The sequence below is a fragment of the Castanea sativa genome, chromosome 5 (genome assembly GCF_040712315.1).
Source record: "Castanea sativa cultivar Marrone di Chiusa Pesio chromosome 5, ASM4071231v1".
NCBI lineage: Eukaryota > Viridiplantae > Streptophyta > Magnoliopsida > Fagales > Fagaceae > Castanea > Castanea sativa.
In genome coordinates, this window is record NC_134017.1 from 63,442,219 (window position 1) to 63,463,075 (window position 20,857).

The 20,857-nt window shown below is 34.9% G+C and overlaps 2 protein-coding genes across 2 annotated transcripts; one reads left to right on the forward strand and one right to left on the reverse strand.

Annotated features, from left to right (window-relative positions):
- Window positions 1-11,829: 11,829 nt before the first annotated feature.
- On the forward strand, window positions 11,830-16,138 carry LOC142636078 (serine/threonine-protein kinase D6PKL2-like). The gene is made up of 3 exons (XM_075810154.1): window positions 11,830-12,142; window positions 13,035-14,087; window positions 15,134-16,138. The coding sequence occupies exons 2-3, from the start codon at window positions 13,141-13,143 to the stop codon at window positions 16,008-16,010; spliced, it is 1,824 nt and encodes a 607-aa protein (XP_075666269.1). The 5' UTR covers window positions 11,830-12,142; window positions 13,035-13,140; the 3' UTR covers window positions 16,011-16,138.
- A 250-nt stretch (window positions 16,139-16,388) lies between these two features.
- On the reverse strand, window positions 16,389-20,189 carry LOC142636079 (uncharacterized). The gene is made up of 4 exons (XM_075810155.1): window positions 19,635-20,189; window positions 17,977-18,095; window positions 17,138-17,253; window positions 16,389-17,036 (listed from the first exon to the last, which is right to left on the reverse strand). Exons 1-4 carry the CDS (start codon window positions 19,987-19,989, stop codon window positions 16,775-16,777), a joined length of 852 nt encoding a protein of 283 aa, XP_075666270.1. The 5' UTR covers window positions 19,990-20,189; the 3' UTR covers window positions 16,389-16,774.
- Window positions 20,190-20,857: the final 668 nt, after the last annotated feature.

The window sequence follows — 20,857 nt, forward strand, 5'->3', positions numbered from 1 at the left end:
TCAAACGGGTTCTATGTGTTCAACACTAACCCAACCCGTTTATTAAACGGGTTAGCCGTGTCAACTCGAATATGACACGAACCCGTTAAGCCTCAACCCATAACCTGCTAATTTCGTGTCGTGTCGTGTCGGGTTCGCGGGTCGTGTCAAATTTTGCCACCCTTACTCTCGGCACAAGGCCGCAAAAGCCTCTGTCAGCTGTTCTTGCGTTCTGGTCACCCCCTCCTGATAGCTGGCCTTCTTCGCGGCCTCCAGTGCGTGCTTGTGGGCGCGAGCCTCCTCCTTCGCCCGTGTAAGCTCCTTTTCCAAGTCAGAGCGTGCCTGTTGGACTTGGGCAAGCTCGTCATCCTTTTGGCGGAGAAGCTTACGCTGCCCCTCCACTTGGCCCTCCATCGTCTTCAAGCTGGCCTTGTCACCATCTCTCTCTCTTTTCAAGTCGGCCACCGTGGCGTGATCTTCCCGTTCTCTGCTAGGGGCCTCGGCCTAGGGACCTTCGCCTCTTGCCTTAGCTCTTGCTCCATCCCAGCGCGCTTCCGAGAATCCTCCACGAACTTCTCGGCCGCGAAAACTTCTTGGATGGACTGCAAAAATGCCAGGAGGTTAAATACGGTAAAGTGTTTACAAATAAATATAAAGTACGAGTGCGAGGTAGAACTTACCAGAGCTAAACCCCTTTTTAATGAGAGGAACAACTGCGGCTGGCCCATCTTCTCCAAGGTTTCCATGTCCTTGGGCAGCAGAAGATGACGCTCCAACACTTCGGCCAAATGATGGGCGTGGCCTTGTTGGACTGCCTTAATGCTGGAGTGACAGGGAATGGGTGCGCCATCCAGTCTCAAGTCAGGAGACCAGGTAGCTGGTGCTCGGCGCACCTCGGCCACGTCTCTAATCTCCCCACTTTCAACTAAGCGGGCGCGCCCTTTGCCCTTGTCCAATTTCTACTGCTGGGCCGGCGCGGGCTGTTTCATTTTCTTTTGTTTTTCACCTCCAGCCCCCTCGGCCTCCGCTTTCCTTTTCTTCTTGGGATCTTCGGCTGGAGGCTTGGGGTCGGCTGGAGGAGGAGGAGGTGGTGGTAAAGCCGGGGGAACCTGGGACCCCCTTGTCCCCTTCTTCGCCACTCGTGCGCCTCTTGCGGTCATAAGGCCCTTTAGCTCGTCCATCTCTTTTTCAATGGAGCTGTCGTCTGGACGCGCTATCACTAGACCTTCTATCCCAGAGGCTTCGGCTGCTTCTTCTTCCTCGTTGGAAAGAACAACGAACGGGTTTTCGCGAGGTCGTGGGGAGTCCTCGAACTGAAATTGTTCTATCTCCTCGTCCAACTTGTTCGAAGAAGACACTCGCTCCTCTGGGACAGCAATTGCCTGAGAGTGCACAGCGAAGGGAACTGCCGCTATGGGTTGTGTGTGCAACACTGTGTTTGGGGCGTTAGGGATGTCGTGGTCGGCCAAAAAGTGGGGTCTGGCTACGTTAATTTTCCTACGCCTTCGGTCACCCGCGATTATTGCGTTCTCGATCTCCTGGAAGTCCGAGGAGATGGGATCGTACCCCAGAATCAAGTGGGCCGCCCTAAGTTGTAAGTCTCCGCTGACGAACACCTCAGAGCGTAGCACTCTATTCAAATCTGCAATGTTGCAGTGGCTTAAGCGTGGGCGCACGTTTTGCTTATCTGCAAAGAAAAACATCCAAATAAACAAACATGGTCAGATTTGTAGAACATATAATAAATTAAAGTTAGACGCTCAAGTAAATGCGAATACATATGCCTAGATGATTTAGGGAGTTATGGAGGGGGAAGTTAAATCCTAAGGTGTCGCACTTGGATCTCCCCACTCAACTGGGCAGTGGGGGCCGTCGTGCCAGTTGCCAGAGACGATGAGGTAGTCATCCTTCATGCCTTTATTAGACTTGGGCAAACAGGAGATCAACCTAACTACGTTGGAGCGGGATTTGATGTAATAACCTACTCCAGTGAGTTTGTGGCATTCGTACATAAAGACGACATCATGCCACGTGAGGTTCAGACCCATTTGCTCGTTTAGAGCATCAACGCTTCCTAAGACCCTAAAAATGTTGGGAGCGCACTGATCGGGGTACAATCGGTGGTTGCGAAGATACTCCCTGGTAACGGGTTTCATTGGGAGGGTCATCCCACCTTCTACGAAGGCAACCATTGGGATGATGACCTCTCCGGCTTTCCTAGAACCGGCCACGGCTTCCGCCGGGCAGTATCTTAAACCTACATCGCTGGGAATAAGGTATTTAGCTCTAAATCCCTCCATCCCAGCAGCGGTATCTACTAGACACTTAAACTTTCCCATTAGAAAGAAACGAAAGACTAAGTTCTAAGAGAGGGAACAGTTAAAAGGGGGGCCGAGGACAGGATCCGAGGAGAAAGGGTTAAGGAAAAGGAATAAGAACTTACAAATTTCAAGTTGTGCGAATTTCCACGGATTTCTGCAGACAAAAGGTGATTACTGATGTTTTGATGGGATTAGCCTCTGGGGAAATAAATGGGGGCGCAGGTTCCCGAAGCGTCACGACGTGCGGGAAACGGCCTCGAAATTGCATTTGTCCCGCCCAAATTTTCACGGAGTAACAAGGGCCGTTGGATGCTCATCTCACCGTTGAACGTGGGGGACAAGGTGTAACTTACGGTAATAAATGCGCGCGTTTTTGAAAATAAAACCGCCAAGTGGCATTCTCTGGAACGCGAAACGGTTTCCACACATGCAGTTAATTACAAAACGTGTGGGGTAAGTCCTCGTTGAATCAAAACCCTATTTTTTCTCCTCGGACGATGAAAAATAGAGTTTTTAGGGGCTATTGTGGGGGGTAAAAGGACCCAAATGGGCATATGGGCCTTTGGACTGTAGCATGGAGGGCCGACCTGCTCCAGAATTAAACTCTACGAATTGGCCCATACGCCGAGATTCCGAGGATACAGCCGAGGGCGAGCTTCTTCTCGGACAGATCCAAGAGAATTCAAAACTTCATTATGAAAGTCAAGGCACAACTCTGGAAAGACTAATGGTTAAAGGGGGACACCCTGAACCTTCTAGATGCACCAGTGTTAGAGAAAATATCAAGAGCAAAGGCTGCCACCTCCGCATTAAAGGCTCTGCACCTACCTTCCTGGCCGCATTAATGGGGAAGTGACCCACGAACGAAGGCCGAAACTTCTAGTCACCGTCCAAAAATATCGTGGAAGGAAGTATTTAAGGGTGAAGGCCAAAGAGAAAAGTGGATGTGCCGCAACGAAAGAAAGAAACTAAGAATTGTAACTTTTAAGTAAGAAATAGAAATAACACGGAAGTGGTCCCTGGCTTACGTCCGAGGAGGCCTATTTACAATTATCTTTTGTTATTTACGTGTTGTAACTTCTTCACTTGTTATCAAGTTCTCAGTACTTCAAACCTAGGTTCCAAGCCCACACTCTACAAATTTTATTATTTAAGGCTCATTGGGCCTGAGCCCGTAGTTGTCTTTGGGTCCAGGTGCAATTGTGCGCTTACAGTAACTATTCTTATATTTGGTTTCATTGAGAATCTATTAAGATTCCTAAGTATGCAAGATGACAACATGTGGTTTATTTCCAGGAATCTTAAATGAATTATTTATTTTTTCCATTCTATCTTTATATTTGAATGTGAACTACCAATTCCTTAAAAAACATCTTCCTCTAAATAAATAATGAAAAACAAAATATAAACTATTAATTATGTCTATCTATTTATGTTATTTTGGCAAAAAAAGATAAAGACAAGGGAAAAAATGTTGATAATTTGTTTTACGTTTTATTTTAATTACTTAAATGATAAGAAAAAATGGTTAAAATTGTCAATTTATAAAAAATACAATTTCTGTTAAATTTGGGAATTTGGATACCCACCTGTTTTAAAACGAATCCACATTCCTACTGAGAGGGGTTTAAAGGGGGAATCTAGATTCCCCTGGCATTTAATTTTCTACCGTGATTTGCAATCAAACATGAGAATCTTTAAACATTCTTGAAAATTCTAAAACATTACTCCGTTCCAAACACCACATAAAGGTTTTTTCTGTAAGGCTAAATCACATAATTTTCATGTTCTTGTGTTCTTATTTTATATTTCACTCTTCTGCATCTATTCAAGCATGTTGAACATGGAATATGTTATAACTAATATTTAACACTTTTCTGGGGGGATGAAGGGAGGATTTCAAACTTGAATTCACCTTTGATGGAGGTAGCATTTTCGTCCTAATATCCACAGAACATTCCATCATCACGTGAACAAAAACCTCACATGCATGCCACATCCCATTATCTTGTATATGTGGCTCTCAATGTTAATAATAATAATAATAATAATAATAATAATAGTAATAATAATTTAGAGGACCACTGCACGAAACTGCAAGTTCAATTTCCTAAAGAAATAGGATGCATGTGGTATGGTGTGTGATTAGCTCGTACCTCTATGCATGGAGCTTTGTGGACAGGCCCTTTTTTTTAATCTCCTTTTTTAATATGTAATTTGCTTTTTAATTTACCATAAGAACCATATATGATTTAACTGCGAAGTGAAACTTTTTTAGAAAAGGAATATGTATAACGGAATCATCTGCAGAGTTTAGGTTTTGATTGGTGCATAGCCAAAGTATTAAAGTAATATTGTCTGGGAAAGAGTAGAAGAGAAGGGTTTGAAAAACAACTCCAAGGTAAAGGTATCAATCACAAATATTAAAATCTTTAAAAGTAGTAGTATTACTAAAATTTTGTGTCAGTCTCTTAGATCATGTTCCTCTATAATTCGTCGGTTTTTTTATATTAATGAAACACATTTATCAAAATAAATCATATATATTCTTATTAGATACTCATCTATATGATTCTATCCTTAGCGTCCTTCCATGCATCTGGGTTGTGTGGTTTCGAAGAAAAAGCTATGTGATATATACTTTGTAAATTCGTGCTTCCACGAAGTTGCTCAATTCTTCTTGCTTTGGATTATCTAAAAATACAAACTTCTTAATGTCTAAATGTAAACTCTTTTTATTTTTTTGACAATCTGAAATATAGACTATTCTTTTTTTCTTTTTTGACTAGAAGGTAGAACTTTATTGATGATACTAATATATAATAAAATTCAGACAGTATTGAGGGAGAAGCTACCCATCCATACACATCCATAGGCCACTATACAAGCAGGTCCAAATTGCAAAATAACAAAGATTACGTTTTTAAAAGAGTTAAATTTTTAAATAGGGTATGACTATAACTATTAAAAAAAATGGAAATATTAAACCAAAAAAAAATTCAATGGATTTGACGACTTCCGATTACAGGAAAAAAAATAAAAAAATCACTAATAATATATAATTTCCCAATTTATTTGTCCTTACACAATAAAAATTTTAATTCCTCTGAAGAAGAGAAAAAAATAAAATGTGCGTGCACAAAGAGAATGAATTTAGGAGTGAAAAAAAAAAACTAACAATAATTTTTTTTTCCAAAATAAAAGAATCTATAAAAGTTTCCAATCACAAACAGATTAGAGGGAGAGCGCATACTCATCAAATAAAAGAAAAAAAAAAATTTGAAATTGGATCAGCTTTGAGGGTCATGGGTTATGGGTAAGTGGTTGCGATTTTTTTTTTTTGGGTTATGTTGTGAATGATCCTTGTTGGGAGAATTGTTTTAATCTAATAAATAAAATCTAACTGGATCTAATCACAGTTGAGCCTATCAAAATAGTAGATTTAAATATATTATACTCAATTAATATATAATATTCCACGAAACAAATTTTTTTTTTTTAATTTATGCATATTGTAACAAATTATTAGTTGACTGGATTATACTTTTTATTTATAAAACATGATAAAAACGATCAATTATATTTGAAAATTCTTCATGAGCAAAGCATGTGCTCTATTATTAGTAATTATAAAGTGAAAATTTTCTGGATAATGTTTTTTTTTTCCTTTTTTTGAGAAGTAGATTCTTTTTTTTTTTTGGTTGAGAAGGTGTATCATGTTTAAGATGCTTTAAACAGAATAATCTACAAATATTTATAGACTATAGTTTTTCCATCTGCATATATATGCACTAAATTACTAGGGAAAATTTTCAATTAAATAGGGAAATTATACACATTTTACCCTCATGTTTTCTTCATTCCACTTTGATTTGTTAAACTTTTGATTTAAAAAGTTGATACCAAATATTTATGTTGTTTCTAATTCATGACTCATCAGTTTATTTTATTTATATTGTAGTGAAGTTATCATTGTGATTTCTAAGCATGTGATTTACGCATACAGGTTTGGGTTTAATGTGTCTTGTGCACTAGATCTAATATGATGTGGACATATGGTAAGTATTTGACACATGACCACATTTGATAGAATGCAACAGACAGTATAATGTAATAGCTAGTTATTCCTATGTTTTATTTATTTAGTAATTTGGTTTTGTTTTTATTACAAGTAATAGTTATTCCTTATGAATAATTATTCTTTAAAATAGGGAATAACTATTCATTTCTAAAATGATTGTAATAGCTATTCCTTAGTAATTGAAATAATTTCTAACATTAATATATTTTTAAATAAACAAACTTTCCATATTCATGTATCAATTATGGAAATAAAAAATAATAAAAGAATAACTCATTTCTCTCTCAATTTTTTTTTTAAAAATATTATTTTCTATGAAATATAATTGAATGAGTAAGATATTTCATAAAATAGATTTTAAGTTTTATTTTAATATTACAGCTCACAACCAAACTTAATTATGAATATGTTTAGTTATTTTATTACAACGCTTCTTATTTCTAATAATAAACATCACAATTTCTGTTGTAATTTCTATTCAGTGTACCAAACGTGCCCTAAAAGTTTTGAACTGACAAGAGTTTGTAGGTCAATTGGCACCTCTTGGTATTTCTAACAAAGATATTTAAAGTTTAAATCCCTTTATCTCCATTGTTGTCTATCAAATTATCAAAAAAAAAAAAAAGAGGTCCTGAAGTATCTATCACCTTGAGTTATATATAAACTAGGTTGTAGATTGGCAAAACCAAAACCAAAGTGTAGGGAGCACTGATTTTCATTCTAAATCAAACTCCTAACATAATCAAGTCAATTCGAAAACCACTAACACTAATTAATTAACACACAAGTACAGGGCCAACCCAACAAAATTTGAGGCCTAAGACGGAAATTTTATATGAGGCCTTTTTATATATAAACATTAATTAAATAAATTTACATAATAATAATCAAATTAAGATTAATTTGATGTAAATACAGAAATTGATGAATGATAATAATTAAACTAAGGTTAATTTCATACAGAGAATTGAGTATCATAGTTGAACCATACATTTAAACAAAAAGAAATAGAAAAAATATTATTTTAAAAAAAAAGAAATTTACTTTAACTTGGATATATAACTATGCATAGTTAAGTACAGTTGTAACCTAAATTTTAATTTATATATTCTTTTTAAGAGAAAAAGATAAATAAATATTATTTGGTGCGTGGCTTTGTAGGATATTAATTTACAAAAATTAAGATCTCAAACTATTAGAGGAGATTAGTCATCATTGATCATTTATCAAATTTGCAGCATTTTTTTTTTAAAAATTTTAGGGTTTCAATTGGTTTTAATTTCTATTGGTCTCCTATTTTGGAAGCCTTGTTAGAAATGAAAAAGAAAAATACTACAGATACTGCAAAATGTTTACAATATAATGTGATAATAACTGTAATTGATAAAATTCAACAACTTAATTTATTTGTGTTTGAATTGATTTTTTATGTGATTGGTGACATGTTAGTTAAATCTAAACTTAAACCTATAGTAAAATTTGTGGTATCTTTAACATCACTTTAAAAAAAAAGTACCAATTATTTAAAAAATATTATATTTTTATAAAATTTTGGGCCTTTACAAATGGAGATGAGGCCTTTTTTTAGTAGGGAATATTTTTTTTGGTTGTGGGGCCTTAGGCCTAGGCCTAAGTTGCCTTGGCCTTGAGCCGGCACTGCACAAGTATCATGTGGCTGTGGGTGGGCGACATGGATTATGACTTAAACTAATACAAAGCTGTCCTTGAGACAACAAGATAAACCTAACAAAAAAAATGCCACATGAAAGTCACAGCCCAAAGTTGATTAGTTGTCGTTTTATGTCACTTGATGACGAATTTGGTATTTATGTTTCCCATTTGCATACCTATTATATATTTTTTTTTAAAAATAAAAATAAAAAAGATAGTAAAAAAAAGTCTTTGAAGCGTTAATTAGTAATGTCGAAGAGATATTATGTTAGAATGCTGTTTTTTTTTTTTTTTTTCTATTGATAATATGTTTGATTGATTTTAATTAGAGGAATTTTGTGTTCTCCAACTTTTCGAAGGAACAAGTTTCATACTTGTGGCTAAGTCAATAACAATACAAAAATATGGTGGTTAAACCTTAAAAGAGATCTTTCACGCTGGTTGTTGAAACAAAGTGAGTATGATTTTTTGTTGTAAACTTTGTTTTTTAGGTCATATAATATATGAATTTTATGTCACCTAGCAAATGAAGATTTGCTTTATTGCACATCTCTCTGTTTGCCAGATGGAGAGACTTGTGATCTCTTCTGGAAAGATGGCGATGCTTTTAAATTATCTAAAAGTATCACACATATTAGTACAATATTGCTAATATTGAAATGGCTGAGTTCCAACTAGCTACTTTGGTCATTTATTAATCAATGTGATGTATGATTACTTGGGACCTCGTACAGTTGTGTAGAACCCTTTATGTTCCATAAAAAAACCTATACACACACTACCCTTCCACCCACTTCATGAGATTTTCAGGGATTTTTAACCTAAGATGGAGTGACAATCTCATACAGATTCATTTGTTTATACAACACAAAATCTCTCTTTCACACACACACATGGTTTTGGAGACTGAGTGATCCAAATGTGATGCCATGTCCCATCAGAAGCCATAGCATTTTAGAGCTTGGGCCCTGCAATTGGCTTGTGTTGCAACAACACATTTAGTAATGAAAGCAATTTCCCAAGCAAATTGGGCATTATAAGAAAAAGCTGGTTCTCCATTGACAGTCTTAAATGGATAACTATAACTTCAAAGGACTTCAATACCATTCCAATTCGTTAAATGGACCACCACACCTTCAGTTAATTTGGTCATGCAGTTCTATTATCCACTCAATCACCCAACAACATTCTCATCAGCCATTGCCTTTAGTAGTATCAACTGTAATAGAAAAGTAGGTGCCAAATGTGTGTAACCATGTCGGTACAAACAATGAAGTTACTGTATTCGTATCATGAGGCTAATGGCTATATGCATTAATATTGACAGTAATTGTCTATAAGAGTAGCTCAATTGCCCAGTTCTAGTTCGTCGTTCTACAACTATAATTTCTTGTTGGGTGGGGGGCAAAGGCTGAAGGTTAAGGTTTTAAAAAGAAGCTTCACACGTATATACACTTAAATTAGGCTAAAAAATAAAAAACTAGCACTCTCTTTATATTTCATTCTTCTAATCATTTTAAAAGCTACCAAGTATTTTCGAATCACCAGGAGAAAGCAATGGAGCAATTAAACAACAATGTATTCTATTAGTCTTTTTTATGGGAAAGTAGTTTTAGAACGGCTAATTATGGTCATATGATAAATCCAATTAAGTCGTAATTCATATTATGTAAATTTTGTAGCTGCAATTTTGAATATCCGTGCTATTTTTCTATTAAAATTTTACTTATGTTCCAATAAAAATCATGAAGTTGAACCCTTCATCATGCCCCTTTTTAAATTCTAGTTCTCACCGATTTTTTCATGGTAAAGATAGATATAAAAGGCAAGTTCTTAGTGTTTCTTTCATCATTAACTCAACTATTTCAAACTTGTATATATATCAGACATCATTATTCACAATTTCACATAATAGGAATTAGGAAATCTATGGTTCACTAAATTCAATTTCATCAAGGTTTTACAAACTCTCCAAATATATTGATATATATATATATATATATATATATATATATATATATATATATATATATATATATATATATATATATATATATAACAGTCCAACCATAAGAACGTTTTATAAATTTTTTTATTTTATTTTTAGTGAGGACCGTATACATAAAATCAGTGCAAATTATTTTTAAACAGTATTTATCTCTCTTGCACATGAACTAACCAATGTTTCCAAGGGTCTTCACTCTTTAGAACTTTTTTTTTAAAGATTTTTTTTAAGGGGTCATCAACATAAAGATTATGTGTGTGTGTGAATGATTACAAAATTTGATTCATTTGTAACTGAACAAAATAAGAAATAAAATAAAGTAATTGTTGAATTAATCTTATTTTATATATAATTTATCTAGGATTAGAATCAAGTTACCTTAATCTTGATGTCATACTTGGTAGTGTTAATTCACTTATAATATTTTTATTAACATATTGAATATCCAATCCATGTTTCTCAAAAAAAAAAAAAAAAAAAAAAGGAATATCCAATCCATATATAAACTTGTATTTTGAATATAATTTTAAATACAAGAGTTGAACTTTAAATATTTTATAATTGAGATAGTATTAATTATATGTTGCAAGAGTGGTGCAGGGGGTATATGGGGCCAACATATTCTTAAAAAATACAAAATTATTAAGTTATGTAACATTAACAAAATTAATAGTTTAATTTGACTATTTTATTTGTTTAAACCCAATTGAAATTACTTTAAATTCTATTTTACAAATGATTCTCTACCACACATAACCTATCAGATTAATGAAAACCTCCAATCAAATCCACCCACAAAACAATCAAATATGCACAAATTTGAATGAATCCGCTTACAACCACTCAATTGGTGCAACCTTGACCCGATCAGTGCACCTAACCACCGAATTAATGTACATTACCACCATATCACCATAACCCTAGTCATAAAATGCTAGCAATTTGCATAGCCTTTGCGCTGATGCAAACTTGCAAGCCTATGCGCTACCTCTCAACATGTTAAATTATCGATTGTCTTAAAAGTTTAAACTATTGAAATATGATAAATTTAATCATTTAACCACATACTTCTAATACTCTCTCTCACGAATGTGCCAAAAGTACATTTTTAATAGGTGAGGCCCAACATATAAAATTTTTTGGGACAATCAATAATTTTATATGGTATCGTGTAAGGAGAGAGAAATTACCTGGTTTTCATTCTAGAAAACGTTTTATAAAAAGTTTTAAAATGTTTTACCATTTTGGCAAATGTTAACAAGCACCCGTGCTTGTTAAGGTTGTATTAATGTGGATCTCATTTAATAAAAAATTAAATAAATAGAAGAAAAAGAAATAAAACTGGCCTTAAACTTTATTTTAATATATTTTTTTTATAAAGCTAGCCCCATAGCCTAAAAGCTGCAAAAAAAAATATAACATAAAGCTGCAAAAAAAAAAACAATAAGCTGCAGTTTCCTACAATTTTTATACACACATTTCTTGAATAACAAATTTTTTTTTTTTAAGTTTGACCTAAATTTGACAATGAAACATATAGTAAAAATATTTTACCAAGAAACAAATAGATTAGACAAGAATGGGATATTACTTCAATAAAAAGATAGGAATTGGAAATAGGAAGAGAGGAAAAAAAAAAAAAAAGAAGGGCAAAATGATAATTAGGCATGTGAGAAAGAGAAGAGGAGAGATTGAAGGATGTGGGTAAAGGCATGACAGACAGGTGCAAGACCACAAAACATAGACCTGTTGGTGATTCGGACCCCTTTAGTTCCGGGACGAGATAATCCAACCAATAGAATTTTACTCAACCATAAAAAAAGAGCTTTACTTACTTTACATTTGTGTTTGACTCTCTCTCTCTCTCTGTGTGCCTAATATCCACCCACCAGAACCGGAGGCCTAGTTCCATTTTGATTTCGTACTCTCTCTCTCTCTTTCTAGTCTCAAGTCTTAACAGGTATTTTCAGGTCTCAGGAGGGAACTACCTTTCTACAGTGCTTTTCTTTTGAAACTGCACAAAGCAAAGCAAAGCAAAACCTGTCTCAAGTCAAGTGTTGTTGTTGTTGTGATCCTTGGATTTAGGTACTTTTTCTGGGCCAACTCTCTCTTACCCTTTTAGCCTCCTTAGTTTTTCTTCATGGGTTTTGCATTACTTTACCTTCTACTCTTGTATTTTTCACCTGGGTCGTTTTCTGCTGTTGGATCTGTGTTAGGTTTCTACCCAAAGCTATGGTTTTGTGAGATAAAGATCTGGTTTTTACTGTAATTGGAACCCCTCTTCATAATTATGTACTTGGGTTTATAGTTAATTTACTGATTTTATTTTCATATATGTGAGATTGGTTAAAGTCTGTTTAGAATTTGCATTTTTTTTTTCTAATTGGCTAACAAGCAAGACTGATTCTTTGCTTTTTTTGTGGTCCTTGAATCTTTTTTAGTTGTTCTGCTTTTTTTTACTTTTGTCCTTTTTTTTTTTTTTGTTATTGGTTTTAGTTTATATACCTTTATTTTGGTGGAGGAAAGATTGCATATTGAGTTAGATATGATCAAGGTCTGCATGCAGCTTTGTGCTTGAATTATTTTCATTCTGGGAAGAATTTGATTTAATTTTGTAGTTGGGTTCTAGGTTTTACTGTTTGCACAAAGTGAGTTTACAATTTTACTAATTTGAAGCTTAACTATAAGTTCTCTTTATGCTCTATCAGCTAATTTTGTGATCTTTTCGGCTCATGTGAAAATTGAAAAGTGAACTGGTTTGGTATGAATCGGATTTTGCTTAAATGTTTCCAATAGATTTATGCAGTCTTATTTTTTCTTATTAATGGACTTTATCATATACGTCCCCGGCTACTCTCTCTCTCTGTGTAGATTAGGATGTAAAAAGTCGTCTAAAATAAATGCTTAGTTCACTTTGTAATGGTTCTCCAATAATTTAGCTGTGATGCCTATAATTGATGAAATGTTGGTTTGGCAGATTAGGAGAAATATGTTGGCTGCTAGTGCAAGATATGGTCTTTTGATAATGGATGCTGAGCTATGGATTTCTTCAATCTGATATATTCTAATACTCTTTATTACCTATGATGGCCTCAAAAACTGATGTAAGAGCTTCCACGAAACAGAGACAGAAAACAGCTGTTGTTCAAACGGTTGAGGCAAATGATCGCAGGCCTTCACCTCTGCAGGTTTCTAAAGCAAGCAAACCTGAGCTGGTTCCTCCTGAACAATCACCAAAACCTGTTGAGAACAAATCAAAGCAGGTTAAGGGTGAAGCTGCTGAAAATAAGGAGTCACCAAATTCTAGTCAAAAGGGGTTGTCTGATTCTTTGAATAATAAATTTTATTCAAGTTCTTCTGCACAGGGTCTTGAGCAAGCATCAACAGGGATAGATTCTACTGTAAATGAGAGAAGAGGCTCACTGGGAAGTTCTGTTGATCAAGAAAAGAAGACATCGGAGTATGGGAGTGCTAAAGTTAGTGATGGGAACAGTAGTCTTGCCAAGACCAGTGGAAGTGCCAAGATTAGTGATCGTGTTGATTTTGTTGAGAGTGGCAAGAGCAGTATGTGTAGAGGAAGTACAAGCAGTGATGTAAGCGATGAGAGCACCTGTAGCAGCTTTAGTAGTAGTATTAGCAAGCCTCACAAAGCAAATGACTTGAGATGGGAAGCCATCCAAGCTGTTCGAACAAGAGATGGGGTCTTGGGTTTGGGCCATTTCAGACTTCTGAAAAGGCTGGGTTGTGGTGATATTGGCAGTGTCTATCTGTCAGAGTTAAGTGGAACTAAATGTTATTTTGCAATGAAGGTTATGGACAAAGGTTCTCTTGCAACTCGTAAGAAGCTGCTTCGTGCTCAGACAGAAAGAGAGATACTGCAATCTCTGGATCACCCCTTCCTTCCCACATTGTACACCCACTTTGAGACAGATAAGTTCTCATGCTTGGTAATGGAGTTCTGTCCTGGAGGAGACTTGCACACTCTTAGGCAGAGGCAACCAGGCAAGCATTTTCCTGAGCAGGCAGTCAAGTATGTTAAGCAAGCTTAACCATTCTATTTTCTTCCCTTTTTTTTAGTTGACATGCTTGTTCACTTTCAGCTTATCTAATATTATCTGTTTATACCTTAAGCCTTAGATGGTTAAACCTATCCTATCCTTGAAGGGACAAATTTATTTTATTGCTTTCAGGAATATGTTATACATGCTGCTTTTTTATAAGCATTAACTGTATCCTGTGTATGTTGTATTATTTCTATGCTTTGGCCTTTGCCTTTTGTTCTCCTCCTAAGAAGCTTTACTTCAGTACGTTGAGTTAGTTTTCTTGTCAGTCCCCCAATGGGGACCATCTGGCTAAATAGTTCCCATCCATGTTGAGTTGGACTCGGGTCTGAAACTTGACTTTTATAGACAAATTTCTTAGGCTGTATCCTCAAAACTCCCTATTACCAATGAAACCTGGAATTCATATCTTTATCAGAATGTTCTTGACATGGTGCCAAGGCGCGTCCTCCATAGCCTTGAATGAAGTTTAATTGCATGTCTTCAACAATTATCTGTTTGCCAGATGCTTTTATGGGTTTCAGTTCCAAAACTTATTAAACCTCAAGAACTGCCTCATGGTAAACCATAACCACTGCCAAATGATAAACTATTTTCGAAAATGAAGAGTTAAGGTGGTGAATGGTTGAATCATGAATTGCCAAGAGCTTTGTAGCTCAACTGGCACCTCCTGGCACTTCCAACAGAGACTTCCAGGGTTCGAGTCTCCCTACCCCATTGTATCTATCATAAAACAAAAAAGAACAGTTGAATCATGAATCAGTGTCTATTTTACTGTCTTGTGATCCATCTAGAAGGTTGTAATTATTCTGAAGGTTGATACTGTATTCAAATAATTCAGCATCCAAAACTGGAGTTATGTTTGTCTTGTTTTCTGGAACAATTTCCCTCCTTTGTACCTGATACAAAATTTCTTTATTACCCTGATCTTAAATAATCTTACTAACTATGGAGGAAGAAAGAGGCTCCATATGGCACTTGAAAGTGACAATTTTTTATTTCATTAAACTTGCAGATTTTATGTAGCAGAGGTCCTGCTATCTCTGGAATACCTCCACATGCTTGGGATTGTCTACCGTGACCTTAAGCCAGAAAACGTCCTTGTGAGGGAAGATGGACATATAATGCTCTCTGACTTTGACCTCTCCCTCCGTTGTGCTGTTAGTCCAACTCTTGTGAAAACCTCATTTATGGAGTCTGATCCATTACGAAAGAACACTGTGTATTGTGTCCAGCCAGCTTGCATTGAGCCTTCATGCATTCAGCCATCCTGTGTAGTCCCTACAACATGCTTCTCACCACGCCTCTTTTCAAGCAAGTCAAAGAAGGACCGGAAACCTAAAAATGAGATAGGAAACCAAGTCAGCCCATTACCTGAGCTCATGGCAGAACCAACTGATGCACGGTCTATGTCATTTGTTGGGACCCATGAGTACTTGGCACCTGAGATTATTAAGGGTGAAGGTCATGGAAGTGCAGTAGATTGGTGGACTTTTGGAATTTTTCTGTATGAGCTATTGTTTGGTAAAACTCCTTTTAAGGGATCAGGAAATCGGGCTACGTTGTTCAATGTTGTAGGTCAGCCTCTTCGTTTTCCAGAATCACCAGTTGTCAGTTTTGCAGCAAGGGATCTTATAAAGGGTTTGCTTATAAAGGAACCACAGCATAGATTGGCTTATAAACGAGGGGCAACTGAGATCAAGCAACATCCCTTCTTTGAAGGTGTGAATTGGGCATTGATACGCTGTGCTACTCCACCTGAGATCCCAAAGCCCATTGAGGTGGAGAGAATACCTGCCCCAACAGCGTCAACGAGTGAAAAGGCTGCTCCCACTATGCCTGCTCCCAATCAGAAAGGTTCTGATAATTATCTTGAGTTTGATTTCTTTTAGTGATGATCAGTATTAAACGGTTTCTGTTGGCAGAGAACTGTTTTGAACAACATTTCAGGGATTGATAGTGGTGATTATGAAGTTATTTTATTGAAAGTTAATGAGGAAATGTATGTTTGGTCTTGCCATTAACAGTTTCAAATGATTTGCATAACTGCATCAATGCTCTCTGTCATATAAATCAGCATACATCAATCTAAATACATCAGGTTTGGTTCATTGAGTATAAAAATACCAAAAAACATGGTTCTTTGAGCCATCTTCATTAAGCTTGTAGAGAACATACATCAGTCTGGACAGTGGACACTTCAGCATTTAAAATGTAATTTCTCTCAGAAAACTATTTATATAGACTGAAAAACATAATATGCATATTAAGTTTTAGCATTTAAACTGCGATTCTTTCTTTTCTTAGTCGCAAGCACAAGATTTTTCACATTACAAGGTGCTGAGTTCCAAAGTTGAGGGTAACAGTAGCTTGGATTTGCCTACTTCTTGTGGTCCCCAAGCTTCAATTAATCATGGTGTCAAAGATTGAAAGAAACAGACAATGAAATAAAAGGGTATCAAAATAAAACTAAGCATATAACTCTGCACTCTAAATACAAACGTGAACAAATACAGATATATTTTCAGATCAAAATGCAACCCCGATAGCTCTAATCTAATGCTCGGAGGAGAGATATCTCTGCCATTAATGAGCCCATGTACCTCAATTAATTAGTGAAGTACTGTCTTTACATGTAGCTTATATATACTTGTTTCTAAAATATAAAGCACTTGAGCCAGAAGGAACCGTTGGGTTTTCCATTGGGTTTTTCTTCTTCTTGAGTGGACCTGAAACTATTTCCATTGCTACTTCGATGTGACCATTCAATCATCTGGTCAATAACTTCCTTCCCTTCACAGATGATCTTAACATCGCAGGTATCCAGTGCATTCTGAAAGATCCAATAAGCAATCCCGCTTCCTCTCCCTCTCCTCTCAGCAACCCCGCTTCCGCTTCCTCTCCTTGGCGGCAGTTTCCTTTCAAATTTGAATAACAGAATAGCTACTAATAAGAAATGTGCTTTGGAAATTCAAAATTTCTTAAACGTTGTTATTGTTGTATCCTTAGATACTAGTACCTTAAACTTGATTGTGTGGTTCCAATCACTAGCTTTCTTATTTTGAGAATAGGAATAATCTCCACAATAGCCTTAGCAATGCTACTACTTTCAATGAGCACAACATCTACCTTCACCTGTTTCATTATTTATAAAAAAATTATTTATCTTTGCATGTAAGCCATATAAGGGTCCGATTTGTAGGAGAATTTTTGTTTTTGTTTTCAAAACAGTGTAAAATCAATATTCAAAAAAATTGAACTTAAAACTAGTTTTTTTATAATAATTTTTTCTATTTTACGTGTTTGGCTCTCACTTTTAAAAACAATTTTCAAAATACTAAAAACAAATAAAAATAATTATTTGGGAGACTATTGCTATTTTTGAGATTTAAAAAAAAATATATATATATATATATATATATTTACAAAAAGTATAGATTACTTCTTCTTCTTTTTTTGGATAAGGATAAGAAATAGAGCTCATCATGTTTGTTTTTTAATGATAAGTTTCAATTGAAGTATGAGAATTCTTTTTGTAATAAAGATAAGTTCCTTAATTTAAGAGAGAAAAGAGTTTAGGGAAATATGTGGAGTTCACTGTTTTCAATTTATTTACAACTATATCATTAAAAACATTTTCCTACGAAAACACCACTTATTTGTTTTCAAAATCCTGTTTTAAATCAGGAAAATAGGATATAGTTTTTTGAAAATTATACTTAGAAAATATATTAGCCAAATAATAAATTCAAGTGCGAGACCCATCATTTTATAAATTGCAAAACAAAAAACTATATTTAAATACTCTTACCAAACAGACCCTAAGTTGCATTAAATTGATTGTTCAAAGATTTGTACCTTGGAGGCAGAGCATTTGTTAAGAAACTCTTGAAGGAGCTTCTTCTTCTTGGCTCTTTCTTGGGTCACATATTCCTGCACCATCTCCGGTTTCACTTGATTTCTTGGAATCATTCCTACTATCATCACATGACATGTTAACTTTATCACACATTCTGTTGCCCCAAACAAGAGTAAGATTGCTAATGAACTCTTTATCAAACAGCCAATAACTGGCTCATCGCATCAACAATTCTTCAGGCCAAACATAAACACCATCTAATCCATCAACCGAGCAAAGGAGCCCGGAAACATTGGTTGTAAATTATTATTGAATTTGTAATTGTAGCTACTAGCTATTGTGATTGCAGCCTAGTACCCTTTGGTAATGCCATTTCAAATCACATTTTTACAATGTACATATTTTTTTAATACAATTTTTCAAGCAATCATCGCCACATACTTTTCTATATATATATATATATATATATATTTGTGCATTGACTTTATTTTTAAAATATATATATACATAAATGTTACTTGATAGAACATTACATACGCTTTAATTTGTGCCTTGGAGCACTGGTGATTGTTAACAAAAACCTATAAAAAAAATTGGATGTACCAAACCAATACGGTTTATATGATATTTCCCAAAAGCGAGGTAATATTAAGGTGGCGTTTGGTATGGGGTAATGTTTTAGGATTCCCAGGAATGTTTAAAGATTCTCATGTTTGGTTGCAAATTACATGCCAGGGGAATCCTTAAACCCCTCTCAGTAGGAATGTGGATTCTCTTTAAAACAGGTGGGAATCCAGATTCCCAAACTTAAAAGAAATTGTATTTTTTATAAATTGACAATTTTAACCCTTTTTCCTTATCATTTAAGCAATTTAGATAAACTATAAAACAAATTATCAATATCTTCTCTCTTATCTTTATCTTTTCCCGCCAAAACAACATAAACAGGATAAATAACTCTGCTAATAGTTATTTTTGTATTATTCTTGTCATTTTGAAATGTTAGATCACAGTTTTAATGAATGTGTTGCTAATTGATAGTTTATATAATATTTTTTATCTATCTATTTAGAGTAAGATATTTTTTTAAAGAACTAATTAATAGTTTATATATTTTTTTTCATTATTTATTTAAAGGAAGCTTTTTTTTTAATGGGCTTGGTACTTCACATTCAAATCTAAGGACAAAATGGGAAAAACAAATAATTCATTTAAGATTCCTGGGAATACACCAAACATTATCATCTCACGTTCCTAGGAATCTCCCAATGAAACCAAACATAGGAATAGCTACATTCCTAAGAAAGGAATCACATTCCTGGGAATCTAGATGCCAGGAGTAATGTAGATTTCCCGTACCAAACGCCACATAAGTGTTTCAGATGCATGCATCTTCACATTCACATTAGGATGGGCTCCACAAGTATGAAACACACCTTCATGTGAGTGAGAAGATGCATGCATTAGAAATACCTAGTATTTTCTCCCCAAAAGCACTGAAATATGAACGGAATTATACTATTTTTTTTCCCTGAATGAACAGAATAATACTGATAGCAGGGTTGTTAAAACATAAGTTTCACACTTTAATTACAGGTTTTCCATGTCACGGCTTTGACCAAGACAAACATCTGAGAGAGATAGAGAGAGAACTTACATGGACTTGGAATGAAGCGTAAGACAGGGAAAACATGTATGAGAAGGACCATAGTTGAGGGAGTAACAACGTGTCTCAGAGTCCACTCCAGTGCATCCATGCTTGAGCTTGACTCTTCTGCCGCCCCCACAGCTACAAACACTCTATCATTCCAGTTTTGAAAATCAAAAGAGAACAAACTACCCTCATGCTCATGATCACGCTCTTCCACCATAGACGCCCTGAGTACATCTTGGTTTATCTCGAACAGTTCACTTGGAGTCTCTTCCTCCATATCCATCTCAGTTGGGCTGCTGGTGCTGGTGTTTCCCTTAGCGAGCAAGTGTTCATCATTCTCTGTTGATGATACCGACATTTTCAGCTAATTTTTCTGGTGAAAACAAACTATGATGACACGGTTTTCGATCCCAAAGATTTGAAATTTCTTTGAGTTTTTGTTTTGTGGAGTGGAAACTTACACAAAGGTAGAGTACTTAGAAACACTTCTAAGGGTTTCACTAATAACTTCGAATCATATTATGCCTTCCTAGGTTGTATCTTTGAAAATATGGTTGGCGTTTATATTTCGAAGAAATGATCATCTTGACCAAAAAAACAAGCAAGTTGTGCAGATTAAATAGCCTTGAAAGTTGGCTGTTAGTTTCTTTTGATTGGACTTTTCTTCGTTAACCACTACCATGTCTATTGGCCCATTTGTTTGATATGATATTTTCAAGTCTTATTTGATTATCATTCTCAAAAGTCTTATTTGATTATCAGAAATAATTTATCTAATATGATAGTGATTTTATCAAATTAACAGTTATAAAATTCTATCTTATCTTTAAAAATACAAATTCAATAAAATATTTAGATTGATCCAATTATAAAATCCAGTCAAATAAGGCATTTTTTATTATTAAGAAATGATATGTCCAAACATTTTTAAAATATTTTTACAACAAATCCTAAATGGTAGTTTGTTACTAGTTGTTATTGTTAAAACAAAAAAGTAATTTTAGTGTTAAGTTCAAATTTGAACCCATAACAACTAATCACTTATGATTTATTGTGAAAATGTTGTAAACGTAGCATCTCTCTTTTTTATTTGAAGGAAATTTTCTTATAACTGTCTTTTATTATTATTATTTTTTAATGTGAATATATTATTGAAAGAGAGAGATACATCATACATCTCTTTCCCAAGCCTCCATGACAACATGAGGAAGGGATACACAATTACA